This window comes from Astatotilapia calliptera, chromosome 17 (genome assembly GCF_964374335.1).
Source record: "Astatotilapia calliptera chromosome 17, fAstCal68.1, whole genome shotgun sequence".
In the NCBI taxonomy this organism is placed as follows: domain Eukaryota; kingdom Metazoa; phylum Chordata; class Actinopteri; order Cichliformes; family Cichlidae; genus Astatotilapia; species Astatotilapia calliptera.
This window is the reverse complement of record NC_137438.1, coordinates 38,557,943-38,574,915: the sequence shown is the minus strand read 5'-3', so window position 1 is coordinate 38,574,915 and position 16,973 is coordinate 38,557,943. Positions and strand designations below refer to the sequence as shown.

The 16,973-nt window shown below is 41.1% G+C and overlaps 2 protein-coding genes across 14 annotated transcripts in view; one reads left to right on the top strand and one right to left on the bottom strand.

The window, feature by feature from the left end:
* Positions 1-6,530, top strand: part of sgip1a (SH3GL interacting endocytic adaptor 1a) — an 84,966-nt gene extending 78,436 nt beyond the window's left edge. For all 13 annotated transcript variants that reach the window (XM_080291686.1, XM_080291684.1, XM_080291689.1 and 10 more), the window contains 5 exons: positions 1,116-1,251; positions 1,380-1,582; positions 1,832-1,896; positions 2,459-2,623; positions 3,059-6,530. In XM_080291686.1, the coding sequence (XP_080147812.1) occupies positions 1,116-1,251; positions 1,380-1,582; positions 1,832-1,896; positions 2,459-2,623; positions 3,059-3,081 (592 nt within the window). In that variant the 3' untranslated portion in view covers positions 3,082-6,530. The remainder of the gene's footprint in view (positions 1-1,115; positions 1,252-1,379; positions 1,583-1,831; positions 1,897-2,458; positions 2,624-3,058) is intronic.
* Positions 6,531-12,122: 5,592 nt separating this feature from the next.
* Positions 12,123-13,741, bottom strand: insl5a (insulin-like 5a). The gene is made up of 2 exons (XM_026147708.2): positions 13,393-13,741; positions 12,123-12,470 (listed from the first exon to the last, which is right to left on the bottom strand). Exons 1-2 carry the CDS (start codon positions 13,562-13,564, stop codon positions 12,340-12,342), a joined length of 303 nt encoding a protein of 100 aa, XP_026003493.1. The 5' UTR covers positions 13,565-13,741; the 3' UTR covers positions 12,123-12,339.
* Between the last annotated feature and the right edge of the window lie 3,232 nt (positions 13,742-16,973).

Here is a 16,973-nt window from a genome sequence, read left to right as displayed (position 1 = left end):
TTAACAAGCGACTGCCTCTCTGGCTGCTACTTCAATCGTGAAACTGCTTAAATGATCAGCTGATCGGCTTTTCTGTCGCGAGTCCGTGTCTCTAGTTTGCTTTTGGCCCACGTTGCACCAGAAAGAGGAAACCAGCGGCTGAACAACAGCAGCACGTTTAAGCTTGATCAGCTGTTGTTACAATTTATTTAATATTACTTTCTACTCCAGGATCTTTTTCTACGTAGCTGACGGCTGGTAACTGTGCAGGGGCGGATCTAGCAAAGTTTAGCCAGGGGGGCCGATAGGGCATGAACAGGGAAAAGGGGGCACAAAGACATACTTTTCTTTCTTATTCTCATTTAAAATGTCGAGCTTTTAATAAATAATTATCTGACACCCAAAGTTTTAATTTGATGTAAAATGAATAGAAGTCAATTACTGTATATAGTGACTATTAAGTCTAATATATATACCCTAGTAAGCTATAGTACTTTTTACTTTGGGAAGGTACCATCTGTGCAGTCTGCAATTTTGTTGAAGAAAGATGTTGAATCTATTTAATATTTCTTGAAAAATAATTGATTTCTGTGCATTTTTTTTCACACTGCATCAAATTAAGGTTGATTACGTCGATTAAGCATCATGAGGTGGAGCGTGAGGGGTGGTTCCTTATTTTTTATTTATTTATGTTTGTTGTTGCTGGGAGTTGGAACCCTATTAGTTAGGTTGCTTAATATTTACGCTAAGTACTCTTTAAAATACTAGAATAGGGAGGATGGTGTAGGTCTAAGTTTATTAGATTGATCAGTATTGCTGAACTATGAAATATTTTTTTTGTATACAGGTATAACAGAATAGCTTTAGTGTAGTTGTTGTTTTAAACTTGAGTATGAACTTGCAGACTTGCAAAATGCAGCAAGATATTTTAAAAAACAGTTTTGTTGATTAAAAAACACTATATCGGATTCATATCGGTATCGGCAGATATCCAAATTTATGATATCGGTATCGGTATCGGACATAAAAAAGTGGTATCGTGCCATCTCTAGTTTAGTCACTTCAATAGAAAATCACCACAGTCCTGTGAAACGTCTGAATTGTGATCGGGCTCTTTACTGCGATTCCTCCACCAGCGACACCACCACGCAAGCCAAGGCTGACAGCAAGGACTTCTGGGTGAATATGCCAAACCTGATATCGCATTTAAAGAAGGTGGCAGAGCAGAAACCACAAGCGACGTACTACAACGTGGACATGCTCAAGTATCAGGTAACCTTGGATTTGGGATTTTGAGAGTAGCTTAAATCCCAAACACTCAACTCCTTCAGTCGAAGCATGTTCAGCTGTTTAGGGTGTTTCAGTGTGAACAGGCTTTTATCAAACCACGTGTTTGCCAGGTGTCAACACAGGGCCTCCAGTCGACTCCTCTGAACCTGGCAGTGAGCTGGAGGTGTGAGCCCACCAGCACTGACTTGAGGATAGACTACAAATACAACGGGGAGGCCATGTCGACGCCGATGGCCCTCAACAACGTTCAGTTCCTCGTCCCCGTTGATGGAGGCGTTTCAAAGCTACAGGCTGTCCTACCTCCTGCTGCATGGTACGGTCTTTCTAGACTTGTTGTTACACAGTATTAAGCTACACAGCTGAACAGATTAAGGGGGTAAAGGAGGCAGTTTGATGCATTTATTGCTCCAAATGTTATTTAGACAAGAGATAAAATCCTGTGCCATATCTGGGAGTGCCGTGCATTTATTTGCTGTCAGGTTTTGAGGTTAACCTTCAATGACCTGTTCACCTGTTTATGTTGTATCCTTTAATGGTTTTCTCTTATTCCTAATCCTGGTAGGAATGCAGACCAGCAACGAATCCTGTGGAAGATCCCCGATATCTCCCACAAATCTGAAAATGGAGGTATTTCTTTTGAATGATGATTTAACCTGTTTCTTTAAATAACATAAATGTTGGGAGGACACGTGGTGCATGTGTGTGGCTGGTGTACAAATGCTGAAAATGGAACAACCGCAGATGAGGACGACAAGATGGAGAGGAAGTCTGGTGCATCATGCCCACAGTAAACACTGCCCCCTGTTGGACAGCAGTGATACAGTTACTTCACCAAAGCTGATGTTTACAATGAGCTTTTATTTTTTAATGGGATAAAGTAAACGAGTGCCCACGGTAGCAGCTGTGGAGTATTTACACAGTTTCTTCTGACCAAGTTGAGTTTGATTTGTGCTCCAGATCGCAACCTGCCATCATTAGACCCACACTGTCATTTACATGGCAAGGACACCCATCAGTGACCTGACCTCCAGGATGAAGACACGAAACTAGATTATGAATTCTCTTTAAGATGAGATCTGCAGTTGTAGAGATGTTGCCCATTTTTCATGTTGTTACATATTTGCTTTTGTGGTTTCTAAATATTAAACATTTTGGGGCTTGGTCTCATCCTCTCATTCTGATCCCTCAGGTGTGGGCTCGTTGTTAGCACGCTTTCAGCTAACAGAAGGTCCGAGTAAACCGGCTCCACTGGCGGTGCAGTTTACCAGCGAAGGCAGCACCCTGTCAGGCTGTGACATCGAGCTGGCTGGGCCAGGGTACCGCTTCTCGCTCATCAAGAAGAGGTTTGCTGCAGGTCTGTCAGATGGGGTTTTCAAAATAAAATATTCATTACTGCTACACGAAAGCTTAGCCAGCCAATTCCCGAATGTTAACAAGTTTATAAACTGGTTATTGAACATATAAAATCCATGTTTTATCTCTTTAAACTTTTTTAAATACTGATTGTAGTTCCTGGAAATACAACTCCCACCAGTTACACTGTAAACATTTTCCTTTATGTATGTTTAGGTTAAGATAATGTGCATATAGTAGGACTTGAAAAGACTTAGATGAATCCACACAGTAATAAAAGTCAGTTTTAGGATTATTTTAGTAACTTGGTAAAGCTTACCTGAGTAGAATAAGTTTGAATCCTTTCATTGCAGCTACTTAATAAAACATAAAACTAATGAAATATCACATCTCATTTATACAGATAAGCACTTAGTTTCTAATTGACGTCTTTCAGGAAAATACCTGGCTGATAACTGACCCATCGCTGAACAAAGTGAACGCAGTGGACTGAGGTCGACGCCGAGGACAGAGGACAGACGGACACCAGACAGACTCTGTGATCCTTTTCTGAACCCACACAACAGGTCTGCAGCCCGCCCAGCAGTATTGTATAACTTGCATATAACATTGTGGAACTGTTATAGGTCATGTAATTATTGTATTTGTATTCATTTCATAACATCTGTATTGCTGCACTTAGACACAAATGGGTTCTTTCCTCCTCTGTAGTCTGTGCCTCTGTCTCCGTCCTCCTCTGGTCAACGTGTGGTGGTGTTTTTAAAGTTTTTCACTGCAGCTGCCTGACCAAACAAGGAAGGAACAGATTTTTAATTCTTGTTAATGTGAAAATTTGGGCCATTTAAAAAAAAAAATCCTCGTTGTGGTCAGACGTGCATCAAATCTGAACACATCCAGAGTTGGATGGGATGAAGTTAGTAAACAGCCCGGTCCTCAACCTCTGGGATAAGAATACGAGAGGTGTACTCACTGTTTTGCACTGATCCATGTAGCTGCTTCACATGACACACCATCAGCTGTCACAGGTAAAAGTGGGTCCTTCTTCTTGGTGCTTGTGTACGACCTGTATGAAACTAGATTTCCAAGCATCGCCTGCTGGTATTACATGACACATCCTGCTAAAGACACCAGTTAGCCAGTCAAGCCACTATTCTATTTCTCTGTTATATACACTCGCATGCAGGTTGTAAGGATGTTAGGCAGCTGCAATGACTAGTCAGTTTCACTGGTAAAATAAGGAACTATGTTTTCGTGTCAGAACAAAAGAAGTGTACAAAGTGTCATTTAAGTCGAAAATGTATATCTTAAAGGGCGTTTGGTGTTTTCCTCGTATCGTCAGATAGCCTTCCTGTTGTTCACAGGACAGCAGTGTTAGACTGCAGAGTACATGACAGCATTCTATTTTTATTTATTGATGACAATGACTCGTTGTATAAAACGTGATTCTGTATATGAATAGAGTTTGAATGGTATCACACGACTCGAACCCTTAAAGGTATAAATATTTAAATTCCTTCTCATTTTTTGTTATCTGTGTAGTTGGGTAACCTGTGTACAGTATAAGGTCTAATTTTTTGAATTTATTTCAGATATAATTTTTTAACTCAAGTGCAACAGAAGAATTGACCTATATATGGGTGGGGGAGGGGTAATTTAAAGACAAAAGATAAATATCTTTCTGGATTCTGTGTAATGCTTTGTGAAAGCAGTGTTAATGTAGAGTTAGCTATTACATGGCCAAGATTCACGCTTTGAGGAATAAGTTTGACATTTTTGGATGATGCGTGTGACATCCGCCAGGAAACTGCTAGCATGCTAAAAAGGCCGGGAAAGGCTTGCCAGTCTGTGTCTGTCAGCACCTAGAAAGCTGATTAATACACAGTGTCATGTTTCTTCTTTAATACAAGGGTGTAAAAACACCCTGTTGTATTCGTCATTAACAAGTTTATTTAGCTTGAGAGTACTGCATGGGTCCGAAAATGCTAATGGCGTTCATCCACGCTAGACGTTAATGTCTCTGTCAGGATAAAAGGCAGCATTTTAGTAACACCCTGTCATTTTCTCTTGCGCCATCACCAGGTCAGACTTTTCATTAGTCCATGACTTTGGTTTATTAAATAAATGTTCCCCTAGCCTTATTTATGCTCGTTCTGGTGAGCTAATTTTAGCATGCTAATATGCTAAATCACCAGGGATACTGCAGTGAACGTGCACTCATCCCATTAGCATGCCAGTAAATCACATTGCTGTGCTGCAGTGCGCACTCTCAAGAGAAGCAAGCATCAAACTCTGTAGATGTTTTAGCCTCTTATATTTTAGCAACGCTAGCTTAGCCGTTTCCCTCCCGTTTCAGTTTTTCTGCTAAGCTAACCAATATGGCTCCTGGCCAAGGTTAGTTTTTCCCCCCAAAATGTCAAACTCATCCTTCAAGGAAGACAAAAACAATAAAAACGGCTGCAGAGATGAAGTTTAGTGACCATGGTACTAGTATTGGAACAGGAACTGTTTACTGGGACCAGCTCATTTCCTTACTTCAAACTTAGCTGTAATAAAACAATAAGGAAACCCTGATCATCTAGTGTTCTCAGTTCTTTCCTCTACCTTCAGTTTGACGGCGGATCACAAGAAAACCTTCCTTCCTGTTTCCATTTACCTCACTGGTACCTAAACTCCCTCATATCATACCCTCATATCGTGAGCAAATCCCAGTCATCCAGCCAGTGCTTGAATCCATGGCTTTATTTTGCATAATTGTAACGGTCTCTGTGAGATGACATGATTTAAATGAGGTTGTGGAGCGAGGTTAAGTCGACCAAAATGCTTTCTTTTTCTTTTTTTGTTTTACGTTTTGTTTTTTCGTATTTTATGTGTGTGTACCCCAGACAGTCAGTCCCTTGCTAAGGAGAATAAGCTGAATATTTTTTAAATGGATAAAAAAAAAATGTGTTGTTTAATGTGAAAAACACTGTGCTGATGATGCTGAACTTCCTGAATGCTCCGACACTCAACGTGAAGAACAAAAAGTGTGCGTGAAGTGTAATCGAAAAACCTCTGTACTGTACTCTGTGTTGGCAATCAACTAAATGTAACCAATCACGGTCCTCTAAGAGCTCTCAAGCATTTCGAGCGGATTTAGGACGGTATCCTGACGTCAGTACACCAATTCAGTGATGCAGTACATCTGATTGGATAGTTTTTGGGCCCTGCAGTTCAAATGAGTCTGTTCATTTGTACTTTGATCTTGTGCAGACCCAGGCTGAGAGAACGGCAAAGTTGCATTTTGTTGGTGTGAGGAACGATGGATGATTGGTGCCGTTTAGTTCTTGATAATACTTTTGTTTGGTGACGCATTTTTTCAGTCATGTCAGTCTTTCATCGAGCTAAATGGAAGACCACGTGCCCGAGACAATGCTGCTACCTTCTTTAAGCTAAACAGTGCAACAGTCACTACAGCATTATCTACAGAAGCCCACCACACATGCCACCCACGGTGCATCAGTGTAGAATTACTCCTACACTTATGGTTACACGTCTGTTTGATCACAAACCTTTTTCACTGTATTTCTGGAAACAGCGTTTAAAATTTTCAGTGCATCAAAACACAAAAGCTTCATCTTCATGGCGAATTCATCCTGCAGTATTATTGGATGCAAAGCATGCGGTCAAACGGTGGGGCTTTGTGACAATAGTGCTGAAATGACGTGTTGTGCTGAGTGTCAGTTACCTTGTGTTAATGTTGAGACGAGAGCAACGAGTGTGTTTGTGTGCTATAAGCAAGAATGCTTTTTGGTTCTTTACCATTAACCTCAAACACATGTGAAAGCTGTTTGTACAGTACATAACAACGCTAAGATGATCTGAGAAATTTAGTTTGCTTCTTTCCAAAACCAATAAAAGTTATAACTGGATGTTTGTGTTTGCTGTTTTCCTTCTATGAAGTAATATTGTGAGGTTTTATTTGTTCCCATTCAGCAGGTTGCTTTAGCGATGTTAGTCCAAACTTTTGACCTTGGCTGAAATATCCCCCAAAAAATATGGGACGGATTTTGTTTAATTAATTTTGCCCTTAGAACTGCCGCCATTCTTCACTGCACAGCTTCAACAGGTTGCTGAAAATATTCCTCAGATTTGGATCTGTGTTGACGTGATAGCATCACACGGTCATATTTGTCGGCTGCACGTCCATGATGTAAATCTTCTGGTCCACCAAACCAAAGTGTGCTGGCTTGAGATCTGGAGGCTCTGCAGCCCATTTGAGTACAGTGAGGTTACGACATGTTCAAGACATCAGTTTGAGATGATTTGAGCTTTGTGACATTGTGGCACTAAACAGCTGGCAACTACTGTGTTATTCTGCTACTACATCATGGTTCACAGATGCTCTTCTGTGTTCCTTCATTGTAACAAGTGGTTAAAACCAAGGTATGTAAACCTGTATCCAGTGGTAAACTGCTGGTCATGGCTAGAACTGAAGGCCATAATTTGATTATGTTTGCATTTGTACAAGTGGCTGGTTAGTGTGATTTGCACATGATGGCAGCAGGATTACAGTCTTCTGAATTTTCCTGTCGGGGGAATCCTGACAGCTACAGGATGGATTCCCATCCAATTTGGTCCAAACACACATACACCTCTGAGGATGAACCACAGTAGCTTTGATGTTCCCTTAATCCTGTCTGCTCTGCCACCATCTCATTAAATTAGCTGAATTTTAAAGCTTTAATGATTTCCACGTGTAAAATCAGTTTCATTCTTCCCGTCAGTCTAAGCTAGTTTGTGTGCCACGTACGCTAGGACAGCTAACACTGTAAATATGGATTCTATGGTCATTTTGAGCCCAAAGCCTGACAGGAGCTAGCCAGGCCAAAGATGCTATTGTTTCATAGAAAATAATAGAAAATGATATAGTGGAATCAACTTGAATTAATAAAATTCACCCAGGGAAAATAAACCACAGGTTATTGATGCTATTGCGCTTTCCTTTACTTCATAAAATGCTAATTGACTGAAGCTGGATTTGGAATAAGAGCATAGAGGAGTTGGTGGATTTGTAGCTGGTTAAGAGTGTAGTTTATTTTCTTGTTGCATGCTTACGTGAGAGGTGAAACCTGCTCTAAGTACCGCCCCTTGTAGGCGGGGCCGGGTTGTTGCCTAAGGGTCATGTGTAAGTGGTGTGTGGGCGTTTGTGCACACCTGGGCCCTGTTTCAGGAAGCCGGTTTAGTGCAAACTCTGAGTAAGTATACCCTGAGTTAACGAAAACTCTGGGTTTTCGGTTTCACAAAGCGAGTTCAGCTGAAGCCTGAGTGAGTCACTATGACGACACACGCCGTGAAGCTAACCTGCCCCCTAGCAGGTTTACTACAACTAACTAGGGGTGGGTTTTTATAATCGATTCATCGATTAAAATCGATTCTGGCTTGGATAACGTAAAATCGATTCATTAAAATCCTGAATCGATTTTTTAATATAAATTTATTTTGTCCGAAATGCCAGAATCTCTGGTGACATCTCACAAAATTTCAAGAACCACCAAACAGTAAATGAGAGCAGGTACAGGGATTCTGCACATAGACTTAAACACAGCGCGACCCGCGGATCAGAATCAGTTAGATGTCGCCTTTCTCACAGTCGGGGCTGAAAGCCGACAGCTCGCTGATCCGGGTCTGCGCTTTGTGTTCACGCCCTTTATGCGCTGATTCTAAAGCTGTTAGTTTGATCTCTCTCCAAACAATATTGACCGAATCAGCAGCAAAAGAAGATCCAAACGCTTCACATAAACATCGTCATGAATTCACTCTTTTACTGTTTTGCTTCCATTGCGATGCGCAGCTCTCTCTCTCTCCCTCCCCCTCTCCCCCCCCCCCTCTCTCTCGAACAGTTTCGCTTTCTTCATTATTCGCTTGCTTGTTACACCAGTCTACTGTTGCTTACAGCGCTGTCGGCCGCTGTTTTTTTCCCTTTTACATTCTTCCGAAAAGAAAACCTCATTTCTGCTGTTCAATACTGAACAAATTGAAACTTTTTAAAATTATTCAAAATGCAAAATGCTTAGCCATGTCTCTAATAAAACCGCTGTAACGTCAGAGGTAATGTTGATTAATTAATGGTTTTCTTTCGTTTTTGATGTACTGCAGAATATTTTTATAAAATCCCAGGCCAGGAAAACCTTCATGTTTTTCTGTGTTTTATCCTCAGCTACTTTGACACAAAGGCATCTGCTGTGATGCTCACACCTTGGATAAAGTCTTGAGAGTGTCAGCTTCCTTTTTATAGATACAAAAATATGTAAATGTCCTGATCTGAATTATATCTCTGACTGTCAAAATTTCCCAGATTTAAATCGAATCGAATCGAATTAAATCGAATCGTGGATCGAATCGATTCGGGACCTTGTGAATCGGAATTGAATCGATTCTAGAAATCAGTGACGATACCCAGCCCTACAACTAACCCTGACTGTCTCCGCCTCTTTGTCGGAAACCTGACAGTAGGAAGTGTCAGACATGGCGTGTCCCTTCCTTGAAGAGCCAGTAGATCGTGAAGCCCAAATTCTCCGCAGAGCTCTCCGCCGGGAGAGAGTGATCAGAGCGCGTTTGGACATTTTATCATTTCCTGATGATTTTCTGTGCGAACGTTACCGTTTCTCAGCACAATCTATAATTTATTTGGATAACATCCTCAGGCCATATATTACGCATGTGACACATCGCGGACATCCTCTCAGTTCTGTACATATTATTTGTATTGCACTTCGGTTTTTTGCAAACGGGAGCTTTCTGTATAATATTGGTGACGCTGAGCACGTTTCCAAGGCTACCGTCTGTCGGGCAGTCAGGAATGTTACAGTTGCACTGAAACGTCTCCTGTACTCGTCTGTGGTGTTCCCCGGTCATAGACCCACAAGATTTATCAAAGAGGGATGCCACAAAATTGCAGGTATCAGGATGACCAAAACTTAATTTATGATGTGGTGATACTTGAACTACTACTTAAATTTTACATTTATTTTCAGGGTTCCCAGGCGTGATTGGCTGTATAGATGGCACTCACATTCCAATCATTGCTCCTTCAGTAAATGAAGGAGACTATGTGAACAGGAAGTCTTTCCACAGCATTAATGTACAGGTACATAGTTCCCTGTAGCATTTCAAACTAACAAATTATTTCATCATAGTAATGGATGCTAATTTGTGTTCTCTGCACTGTGAAGATCATATGTGATGCTGCCAACATTATCACAAATGTGGAAGCCAAGTGGCCAGGCTCTGTCCATGACTCACAAATATTCCGTGAATGTACACTGAGCACAAAATTTGGACATGGTGAGTTGAGAATACTTTAAAATATATAAAGACCAATTGCTTCAGGGACATTTGAACTGAAGTGTATCCTTCTGTCTTAGGAGAGTTCACTGGCTACTTGCTTGGTGATAGGGGGTATCCATGTTTACCCTATTTGCTTACCCCTTACTCTGACCCTGAACCGGGCCCACAGCAGCGATATAATCTGGCTCATTGCAGGACAAGAGCCAGAATTGAAATGACTATCGGAATGCTTAAGGCCCGGTTCCAGTGCCTGCAAAGGCTCAGGGTCACCCCAGAAAGGGCATGTGACATTATTGTGGCATGTGTGATTCTTCACAACATTGCCACAATTAGAGGAGAACACTGTCCTTCTGAACCAAACATCAGCAGTGATCCAAACCATGAACATCCTGACCCTCCCACGGACATACAAGATGGAAGCGCAGTCAGAGACACCATATGTCACAATCATTTCCTTTGACCCATCACCTCAACATGTTGAAAGAAGAATAAACAGATTTTTTGTTCAACTGGCTTTATTGGTCGCCTGTATTTCCTGTACACAAAGTATTAAAAGATGTAAACCTCATAAAGTGTCTCTGTTGCTTCCTCCTCTGTAACAGCTGTCAATGTTTCTTCATTATTTTCCTGTAGTAAAGAAATAAACAACATTGCTGTTCTACTGTAAACTCATATAATCTGTGGAGTATTACTCACAACTGCATGTTGGTCTGGCTCAACAGGAGGCTGCACCAGATGCAGTACACCATCACCATCAACTGATAGAATATGAGGTTTATACAGGTCACTTATAACTTACAAGGGACCAAATGGCAATTAACAAACATACCAATCACCTTACACTTCATTGTCATTATGCTCTCAAAGACAACCAAGACTGAGGGAAGGCAAAATCAGTCGGAAAATAACTTCACTACAAAATAATCCATTATGGTAAAGAGTTTATCAAATGAATGAGTAGCACTGCAAAGGTGACTGTGAAGAAAGGATGTATGCACATCATGTATTATTTTGAATTTACCCCCTATGTAGGCACTTGTGTCTTGCGGGGTTATTGCCTCAGAGGATGTCCCCGCAGAGATGCCTTCGGCCACAGGGCGCCCACTGTTTTGGCTGAGGGCCAACTGCTCAGCCTCTGTGAGTGGTGGTGGTGGAGGACCCCCACCTGTTTTTCGGGCCTCCGCTTTTTTTCTGTTGGCTATAACGGGCCACATTTGAGCATACAGAGTAAGCAAATATGTACTTGTAATGTGCTCAGATAATTTCAATAAGTGCTTACAGAAAGAAAATTAATGTAGCCTCTAACTGCAATTGATTTACATGGGACAAACAGACCAAGCACTATGGCTCATAATACAATTACACCTTACCTGTTTGGACTATATTTTTATATTTCATTTTTACTTGCTGCCAGGAACGTTTGGGGCCTGTTGGGTTGCACCTGCGCTCACATCACATCACAAAATAAAATGTATAAAATAACAAATAAAATATAATAAAATAACGTGTTAAATGGGTGGAAATCCCTAGATCAATGTTTAAATTAACACTCACGCATTGACTCTGTCGGCTATGTTTTGCCATGCATGCTCACTTTCTTTTGCAGCTGAGGCTGTGTTACTTTTTTTCCGCAAAATTTGCATGTTATCGGCATATGCTGCCATCAGAATTTCGGCCTCAAGCGCTGTAAAATACATTGACCGCGCCTTCTTTCCCTCCGTCTCCATGGTGACTCGCTTAATCTGTGCTCCACTAATCAGGGCTTTATGTATCCTCGTGCGCGCACTTAACTTGGGGTTAAAGCAACTCCGCGTTGATTGAACTAATTGTTATCAGCCTTTCTGAAACCGAATATTCCGAGTTGGACAGTTCGGGGTTACTCAACCGTGAGTGTCGTTTTTCACTCTGAGTTTTCCAAACCGGCTTCCTGAAACAGGGCCCTGCTCTGCCAGCTGGTTTAGTTACTTATTCATGTACTTGTGTACATACTTGCTTACTTTTGCGTGGGGGGGTCTTAGTGATCCAGTTTGATACGTTCACACGTTGTCCAGTATTTGGAGTAAAAAACAAACAAACCTTTGCAGAATTGAATCCCGGTGTTATAATAGAATATTTATTTGACAAAAGCAGCAAAAAAATGACCAAATACAGGTGAAAGTTGCAAGAAAGACAACTGATTTTAAAACATTTATTTATGGTCGCACATGTACAGCTCGGGTTCAGGAACATGTTCAGAGATGCTCATCCAGATTCACTTCCACAAAGTTTAACAGTTGCACAGAGATCATAACAGTTCGCCACGTGAGTCAGATTTGGTTCTTAGCAAGGTACACAGTCATTATAGTCACTTTAACAACAACAACAACAACAAAAAAAGTGAGAGGATTGTCCTCAGCAGAAGTGGGCGAGGTCGGTCTTCCTGCAGCCCACCTGACAGCACATGTTGGCCAGGAAGATGTTATTATCCCGTTTGGTCATCTCTGAGGCCAAACTGCTGAACTTCTCCAAGCTGCTCTGCTCCCCTGTAGGCAGAACAAAACATCAATGAACACTGAGTGGAGGTTTTAGAATCTAAGCCTTTAACTTGGTCCTCTGCAAACGCATTAATAGTGTAACTTTAACCTTACAATCTGAATGTAACTGTGCGGGAAACTCTGTTCACCTTACTTTAAACATGACTTCCAGTAAATGCTTTCTATAGCAGTTCATTTTAGCCGACAGTGTTTCTCAACAAGTGCAGCTGATGAAGCACTGCTTTCAGACGCATCCTGTGTAATTCGTCCATGTTCCCTTTAAATAAGGAAGCGCTAAATGACTGCACGGATGAGCTCGGTCTTATTTGTCTTCTTCAGTGTCACTTTACGCTTTCCGATCAGCACGGCTGACACGCTAACTGGGTTTATTTGTGTGGTGTATTAGAGAAGACGCCCGGGGAGCCGCCAGCTACAGCATTTAATCATTGAGCTGCTGACTCCTCTGGCAGACTGTGCGTCGCTGTCCTGGGAAACACCTGTTTGGAGAAGCCCTGCGCGTCAGCCGGTGAATTAATAACATAACACATGAGGTGTAGCAAAAACTGGCAGTCTGGTTAGAAAGCACAAACTTTAGCTTGTGTTGGGTTTCATTTAAGCCACAGAAGCAGATACAGAAGAAGTACTGTGTGGGCAAACTGCACTGAGATGGTAACTCGAAAACATGCCATTTTTTTAAAGTGATATAAATGATATTTCTATTTTTTTCTTGAACGCGGTTACACCCTCACTGCAATTTAAATAATATAAATTAAAGGGTAAATACACAGTTTGTTACTGACTTTTTCTGCATCGTTCTTTCTTGAAGTCTGAACCACTAAACTTGTAGCAAATGAAACTATAGAAAGAAACTCAGCTACTAACAGCGCGTCCCTGCTGTTGTGCGAAATGAGTAAAAGCAGAGTTTTCTCACCATCCACGTCTGGCTCGCTGAAGAACCTCCTCCAGCGGGACGCTCCACAGGTGTAGGAGATGGCGTTGATTAACTGCTTACCGCACAGCTTCATTGCCGTCACTTGCGCTCTCACCTGATCCACACACACCACTGCGCACAAGAGCAGAGGCAAAACCACCAGAGCACGCATGCTGGATATCTGACTGTTGCTCTTCCAAGCCCACCACAGCTGTTCTCTGATTCTGTCTGTTATCCTGCCGCTCTCTCGGTTATTGATCCGCCGCTCGCATCCTCCTTATATTAGATTCAATCCACCTTTGACTTCATTGATGCAGAGTGTCTTTCCACCTCCCTCTAACCAGCCCTTAGCCCATCCCAGTCACACACACACACACAAAACTTGTTGTGCTTGCGGTTATCTCCACCATCACCATTTTCAGCCATCTAAATAAGAGTTACGAGCATGAGCCTTTTACAACTCGGCCGGCAATCACATTAGCAATGGTGCAGCCCCCCCTTAGCACCCCCCCCATTACCCATGATTGCACTGACCTTCACTACTCTGCATGGCTAATTAAGGGATGCAAAGTGATTCCCCCTCGAATCAAACAGATGTTTCTTCTGTTTACGACGCTCTGATGGCCCGTCTGTCTTTGACTTTACAGCAGTTTGGGTCATACAAGAGGAAACAAGTCAATGTTGACAGTCCATCATGCGGTCATTACGGCGCTGCTGATGGTGCGATGTGACATTTCAGCTCGGTCATTAACAGCGGAGGATATGAAATTATGTTAGATGGGCATGATGCGTAGTTATAGCAGCAGAAAACAACAAAAAATATACAGACACATAAAAATATTTTTCAAATAGTAGAATCAAGCAGTATTTTCTTTCATCCAAACCAAACCAATGGTTCTGTCTGATGAGCAATTCCATACTAGCAAACTCTACCCTTTATTCTTTTGCAGGACACACGGAGATACAGTAACTATAACAGTTTATACATGAAGTCGGTGTTTTGACCTTGTTCAAGAAATAATAATCTTTCATTTTCCAACTCATTAGGCTGGTAGCATCTTAGAGAGGCAGCGTTTCACCAATCTGCAACAATGTGTGTCTACAAATTGCCGAACACTTAAAACTGTGAAAACATTGAACACCTCATCTGTCTACAGTACAAAAGATAATTTTAAAAAAAATGAGAGAATCTGAACCTGATTCTGTCATGGGAGATGAAGCCATGTGTGAAGATGATGCATAAACCTCGCCACCTTTGCTGGGTGAGACAAATAGACTGTGGTAAAGTGAAAAACTGTTCTGTGGTCAGGTCAATTGAAATTTGAAATTCTTTTTAGAAAACATGGACGACACGTCCTCTGCGCCAAAGAGGGGAGGGACCCTCTGACTTTTCATCAGCACTCAGTTCAAAGTCAAAGGTGCGCATGAAACAGTCAACCTGAACATCTGGAAAAGCAACATCAGTGCTAATGTGCTGCCATCCTTCAGGGGAGGCCTTGAATATTTCAGCAAGTCGATGCATTCTTCAGATACTGCAACAGCAGCAGGATTCAATTCATTCCCGTTTTATTTGTATGGCACCAACAAATTGATGCGTCTTGATATGTTTTAGATTTGCACATCGCTGCATTCTGTTGATTTTCACATTTTACACATTTTGTAATTATGGTTGTACAAAAATTCTGAAACTGGAGGTTTACTGTCCCTGACATGTAAATCGGGATATTAAGAAACAAATGGCAACGTCATTTGCGTGCACGCATCGTCACACTGATTACACAAGCTGGATTCTGTCTGTCACGCAGCGCTGAGATTAACTGCAAATCTTAAAGGTCACCAGCAGAGATGGGCAGTAACGCGTAATCCAATTACTTTTTTCAAGTAACGAGTAAAGTAAGGGATTACTATTGCAAAAACGGTAATTAGATTACCGTTGCTTTCCCGTAGGAACGCTGCGTTACTGCGTTACTAAAACCGTGATTTTTTTGCGAGAATGTCTCATGACAGTGACGTAAGCGAGTGCGCCGTTCGTGACAACAGCTGTGTGCAGATCAACAGTGGATCACATATCGAGTGCAGAGAGAGTATGAGCGTGCAGCGTTTAAAGCCTGGAAGTACTGACCTTATTTTGAGTTTGATTCCATAAAAAGTGACAAAAACATTAGTGTCCATCGTGCGTGGGAAGAAAACTTCTTTTCACCGCGAAAAAAAACCCCTAAACTTCCAAACAAGCACCGAGTAGCTACGACGTAATGGGAAACTCACAGAGAACTCGCAGATTCTTCCACTGACCGCGGCACACCTGCACCAGGGTAAACCTCCGCCTACCCCACTCCTGCTTTACAGGTGAAAATAGAGCAACAGGACCGCTGAGTCTTTGATGTGATTTATTTTCTGCTGTGTTTTACTTGCATCTATTTGAAAGACTGAGTGTAAACACAAAAAATATTTTATTTTATGTGCTGGAATGTGCAGAAAATAGGTTTAAATATTAAACAAATTTCTTCCAGTCAGAGAATGTTGCATATAATTAAATGTTTGCTTGATGCATAAAGTTAAAAGATTAAAAACTAATAAAACAAGTTTAAAAAGAGACTTTTCCATCTGATTACATTTTGTATGATGGATTATGCAGAAAAAGTAGAATTGGGCTGAAAGATCTATCACTTTATCACCTGTTCAGGTTGTAAATTGTGTTTTTAAAAAGTAACTAAGTCATTAATTACTTTTGAAAATAAGTAATCAGTAAAGTAACGGGATTACTTTTTGGGGGAAGTAATCAGTAATTAGTTACTGATTACTTTTTTCAAGTAACTTGACCAACACTGGTCACCAGTGTATGTTGCACGTTCAGGGTCAGGCAGCTTGCTTTGCTTTCTTATTTATGAGGCTATTTATTTATCTTCTCCGTTTTACCTAGAATATGTTATCATCGATAACTGCACTACTGTCTGTCTTATAAAAGGGATAGAGTCACATTTTTCTGGTTGAATAAAGGCTTAAAAGAAAAACCAACTCTACGTGCTCAAAACTTCGTGGACACAGCCTAGCTAAACTTTAAGACTGGGCTGTTTTATATCACAATATATGATAATATTTTACACATTTCTGAGTTTGTGGCAGCAGTTTTGGAGAAGTCATTTCCTGTTGAGCCTCGAGAGATACTCGTGCCTGTAACATCCAACATCAGCTGCTGATATAAGTGAAACTGTGACGATTGAGATCAAATCTCTGTCATCATTGGAGATATTAAAACATATATATGTCATAAAATTTTAAAATCTACATTTTTAATTAATAGAATGAAATAACAACTATTGCTATATGCAATGTATTTTGAAGGCTAATATATCTGCCTCTACATTTAACTCACAGCCGTAGTTGTAGGTGTGCAACTAACATTACCTTGGTATCACTGCACACATGTGAAGGACAGCTTTGAACGTCCGTGCCTTTCTCTCCATCCAACCAATCAGAAGTTACATCCCCAGTAACACATGATCATCTGAAACTTTTCTGCTGTGCAACATTTTATTTTATACTATTTTAACTTTTTTGAACTTTTACTTTACTAATTGATC